We start from the raw sequence: 5,591 nt of genomic DNA, 5'->3' as shown, positions 1-5,591 counted from the left end.
CATGAGGAAAAACTTTTTCACTGTGAGGGTGACAGAGCACTGGAACAGGTTGCCCAGAGAGGTGGTGGAGTCTCCTTCTCTGGAGATATTCAAAACCCACCTGGACGCGATCCTGTGCAATGTGCTCTAGGTGACCCTGCTTGAGCAGGGGGGTTGGACTAGATGATCTCCAGAGGTCCCTTCCAACCTCAGCGATTCTGTGATTCTGTGATCCTCAAGTAGTAAGAAGAAAAGCGGTAGTAATCTATTAAACCTCTCCTAGAAATCCTTTAATAAGAATGTTCTGTTAAATATTTCCATGCCAGCCTTTTTAACAGCGACGATACTCTTCCCAAACCCATCAGAAACATTTTATACTGCACAGTATTGGTGTAACAGGTAAACACCTCAAATAAGTGAAAGTTCCCTTCGAAACTCTGGCTTCATCTTGGTCCTTGAATGCTGCCCACCTGTTGTAATAGGTGCACTGTGCTTCCTCACCTCCCTTATTCTCTTGTAGAACTGCCCAGTCCAGGGTCCTAAACTCATGCCCTTGCCTACTGTGCCTGCAGCAGTGTTTGTGAAAAGCAAGCCAAGAAGCCACAAGGTTGCATCCTCATGAACAAGCCATGCTATATCACACTGGCTTATCCACAGTTACCTTTGGGGGAGCAGACCAAGCCAGATTTCCATGTATCTGACAACTCAGTGGTTGTCCGAGAGGACAGAAAGTACATCTTGCCAAGTTCAGAGATCCCCTTTAAGCACGAGTTTCCAGTCAACTCTCTGGACAGTCCACACAATCTCACATCCCCCACCCTGCACTGTTGTTAACTAAATCTCCCAGTCCCTGTTACATATGTAACTAAAAAGAAGGTCCTCACATCAGCATTGTGAGAAATATTGAAGCACATTCAGTCCTTCATAAGCCATTCCTGCCCTAGCCACCCTGCCAATCAAATCAGTGTGTGCAATACAACTTCCTCCCCACACCATGGACTATACTGAGTTTGCACTGAGGGCTGATTTTAGCTACCCTTACAAAAAAAATCATGCAAGTTCAGTGAAACAGACCAAAGAAATTACTCAGTGCAGAATAAACAGACCAAAATGCTTCTTCACAGGTCAGTTTATATTAAAGCAACAGTCTGTCCAAGGCAAATCCACTGACATTTAGATGAATTTGATAAAACAACACATGCACACTACTCGAAGACACCTCTGCTTAAGAGTTTGTGTAACCAAATTTTAATCCTTGAATCTACTCAGAAAAGACTTTCCATACAACCCTCTTTTCCCTTCCTACTGCACAGGAAATAATTTTAATGCTTTACAGGCAGGGACGAACAGGTAGCAGGTAGAAGGAAAACGAAAATATTTCATTCAGATTTTCCTGAATCCATTCCTGAATGAAAGGCCAGCACAAAAGCTACTGCAAACGGAAGCCTCACTTTTTCCTAAGACCAAAACCATTGTGGAAAGCTGACAGAATAGCAAGAACATCTTTTGAGCTGCACCAAGTCAAACATTAAAAAGGGTGCCATTTTTTCCTCCCAAATCCATATGGATCTCAAACAGCTGCATGCCTAGGATACGGAACCCATGACCCCTTAAACAAGGGGAAGGGAAAAAGAACAGACAGCAAATACCAGCTATTTGTTTTAAATGCATTAAAGAAACATTAATATCTTTCCCACACAACAGAAAAGGTTCTTCACCTCCTACATAACTCCATTACACCAGGTGTATTGCAATATTACAGCTGCAAAGAATCAGAACTTTGCATTCTAGAGAAACAAGTAATGTTACTACATACTTCCAAGCACAGTACTGCCAGCTCCATTTAGAAATTATGCCAGGTCCTGAGGGGTTTGGTTCTAGATATTCAAACAGTATTTTTTATAACAAAAAAGTCAAAGGGTGAATGCCATCATGTCAAGATCTACAACAATGCTTACACAGAATGCCTCTGTAAGTATTCAGCTTCCTTACCTTAATTTCAAATGTAGCTTCATTTGCAAAATCTGTGTAGTTACGTGATGCTACCATCACTCGGGATGCCTTAAAAAAGGGAAAAACAAAACACAAGCAATATTTAAAGATAATTATCAGGCAGAACTAGGTGAATTCTCAATCCATCATTTCTAACAATACTCCCAAATTGAAATAATTTGTGAATCAAACTAACCAGTAGCATATCCCCACAGTATTAAAGTATTAGAGAATTTTTATTTTGCACACCCATTTAAGTGCTAGAACTCCTTCAAAACCAATATTTAGAATTAAGACAGAAAAAAACCCAGAATTTTAAATTTTAAATTTGTAATACCTGTGATTATCTAAATAAAACCAATAAGCTTCAAAAGACTGCAAAGAGCATCAAAATAATAAAAATAAGTATCTTCCCCCTCACATGCCAGATTCACTATATGAATAGTAACTTAGCCAACACAGATTTTGATGGCTTTCTGTGCTGACTGGAATTTCACCTTGCTAGAACAAAGGACTTCTTGGAAAAAAACACAGCAGATTTCTGAGAGTTGAACTAATCTTACTCTTTCCTTTTAATAGTAAGAGAAATTGGGGGAATGCAAGGAGATAATTATGAAGAAACAGAGTATCATTTAAGTGGAGAAAAGCATGGCTGCTGCTGAGAAATAACACAGAAATGTAAGAGATGACATACCTAAAATACATGAAATAGAGACAGGATGGTAGGAGAGAGACAAGAAGGATGTTTAAAGCTATATTACTGTACTATATTAAATAACATGCACAGATTGTTAACTAATCCACAACTGGTAACCTTAGATAACTTTAACAAGTTTCACTGCAGCATCAGATATGATAATCATCTGTCCATGACTGCACTGTGGCCATAGCACAGGGAACATACTTCATCTTTAGCTCCAAAATTATATTGCTTATTAAACTATGCATTAATTTCAGTAGCTTCTTCAACCATAGAATTCTTACATATTTATCTGAAGGTTCATTCCTTTGAAAATGTCCATTTCCATGTCTCCAAAAAGGCCAGATTGATAAGTATAAATTTTGGAAAAAAGCCAGGAGAAATTTCGTAATTCATCTTGGTTGCCTATTCTTTTACTTAATTGATTTAGTAATCCTATTTTTTCACTCCCTCATATTTAATCCCCTCAGATTAAATATTTAGAGTTTTAAAAGTAAACTAAGCTTATATAGCTGTTTAACAAGCTGTAACAGTATTATTAGCGAAGAAAAGCTATTTTACTCCTAGTGCTGGAAGTAAAACAAGAGCTTGGGATTCCTACACAAAAACCACACTAGGGAGTCTGTACTCAAGTTCTAATACACGGTCAGTATAAGTGTCAAAAGCAAACCTTGACAAAACTTATTTGGGCCTTACCTCACTAACAGCTCCCTAGGATAGCAGCATTTGGAAGGGAAAAAAAGAAAAAGAGAAGAGTAAGTACATATAATAAAACAATTGGCTGGGGCAGGGAGAAGGGAAAAAAAACCCCAGCAAATTCTTAGCAAACTAAAACACTGTAAGAGGTAGTGTCTCCTTACAGGTAAGCTCTGAGTCATGGAAATCCATCTTTACCCACTGCAATATGCTCAAAGTAGGTATCAAATACTGCCTTATGGATAAGACTGCTTTTTATTTGATAATTTATACCTTCGCTATAAATGCATAGCAACAATTCAAGATAAACATTTTCATATGTGGGAGTCATTAGGATCCAAAAATCTATATTAAACTATCCAAAATAGATATAGTTTAGACTTCTCAGAAAATGCAGTATGTCAGTAGCAGGCCAAGCACTTGCTGTCAGGAACAAATTTTAGGCACTCATATTTGCAATTTTTAATACAGATATTTTACTTGTAAATTAGGACCTACTTTTAAATATACATTCCATATAGTCCCAACACACACAGGAAGATCTTCTGGTGAATCTGCTCTCTAATGCAATCTTCACAGATCTATTCACCCACCTGCTGATTCAGCCATGACAGGAAGTGAATGCCAGGTAAGTGAGCTACCTCAGAATACAGGTACAGTAACAGATTTTCGTCTGGCAGCTGACCACCAGTTATAAAAATTACCCTTTAACACTAACAACAAGAACTTAACTTCTTGATCTCGCTAGCAATTTTTTTTTCAGCTGGATTAGTTTTTCTCGTGGCCACTTAATTGGCATTGATGGAAGACAGTGTGAGCACAGGACCAGTCATTTCAGTGGCAGTACAATCAGATCAGCTCAAGCAGATTGTGAAACCAGTCCCTTATAGTTCATGTGATTTAGAGCAGATTCCCAAAACTTTTCTTTGAGGCCCACCATTAAAAAAAGGAACTAATTAACATGTTAAAAGTCTGTAATTTAGTATCTCATTTAGTCAGTCTTAAGCATGCATGACAGAAAACAGGGTAACAAAAGCGACTGCAACACAGCATGCAAGGAAGACAGAAGCCAAGCAACACACGCAGTCCCTTCTACTCCTGCACCCAACCCCTAATCTTGTGAGGCACTGACTGGTCAGTTAGCCTGGCATTTTTCCAAGAGCAAAAAATTTTTTGATCGAGGTTATAGAGCAAACAGGAACATGAAATATGTCAACAAGATCCCTCAAAATGCCTGAAAAATCAACATACTTCTTAAGCTTTAGTACAGTCAAAAGGATAGTAGTAAGTATTGCATATAAACATTCTTATCCTGTCAAACTTATAATGCACTTTACAATCCAAAATTCAATGTCATAAACGCATCTTAGATACACACTGTAAGAAGACAATTATTACAATGGAATAAAGACAACAAAAAGGTAAATTTTGAAGATGTTCCACATAAGAGAGAGACAACACAATAACTGAAACATCACAAAAACAACAATTTGAACGAAAATTCAGAAAGAGATAAAAAAATGTGTTGTTACAGCAAACAAAGACAACAGAAGCTCAAGAAAGAAGGACAGGTGTTTGAATTTATGATGAAAGAAAAGTATGTTTACAACTGTTCAGGATCTGACCTGCACTGAGAGTTAAAAAAAAAAAAAAAGTTTTATATCACAAAGATACCTCTCAAAAAGATTACTGTGCACAGAGTTGGAAGAGGAACAGGGCAGCTCTAGCCACCAGTTTTCAAGTGGCATCTAGTTCATACTCCACTCAGCACTACAACTGCTTGGAGCAAGGAATATTCTTCCCTTGTGTAATAACATATAGACCACAGCTAACACATTTCAAGAAGTGTGTGGGGGGGAACCCAAAATCCACACAGATTTTAAATGTGTGTAGTATTATCAGCTATTTCTGATATTTTAGCAGTACTTGTAAAAGGTTAAAAAAAAAAGGATATTTATACAGGAAAATTCCTACACTTGCCACCCAGTTTTATTTTTGAGTACTATTTTAAGCCCGAAAAATAAAATTTATTTGCTGCCAGAATCAAGTAACCTGGCCACTACCCTTGATATTTGGGACGTTCCCAAAGGACAAAAATATTACAGATCTCGTGTTTGCGTACACTCTTCCAGCAGCGGTAACGTACCGCCGGGCTCAGCCCAGCGCACCCGTTATTTGCCGGCCGTGTCCTTGCTCCCGCGGGCAGAGCGCGGCGGCCACACGC

The 5,591-nt window shown here is 38.3% G+C and overlaps 1 protein-coding gene across 1 annotated transcript in view; it reads right to left on the bottom strand.

Moving 5' to 3' along the window:
- PDHA1 (pyruvate dehydrogenase E1 alpha 1 subunit) overlaps positions 1-5,591 on the bottom strand; it is a 17,892-nt gene that overhangs the window by 11,845 nt on the left and 456 nt on the right. Inside the window, exon 2 of the mRNA XM_026067143.1 lies at positions 1,972-2,039. Within this exon, the coding sequence (XP_025922928.1) occupies positions 1,972-2,039 (68 nt within the window). The remainder of the gene's footprint in view (positions 1-1,971; positions 2,040-5,591) is intronic.

Source organism: Apteryx rowi, unplaced genomic scaffold (assembly GCF_003343035.1).
Source record: "Apteryx rowi isolate R43461 unplaced genomic scaffold, aptRow1 scaffold_1039, whole genome shotgun sequence".
NCBI classification, from domain to species: domain Eukaryota; kingdom Metazoa; phylum Chordata; class Aves; order Apterygiformes; family Apterygidae; genus Apteryx; species Apteryx rowi.
The sequence above is the reverse complement of the archived record's forward strand: the minus strand, read 5'-3'. Positions and strand labels throughout refer to the sequence as shown.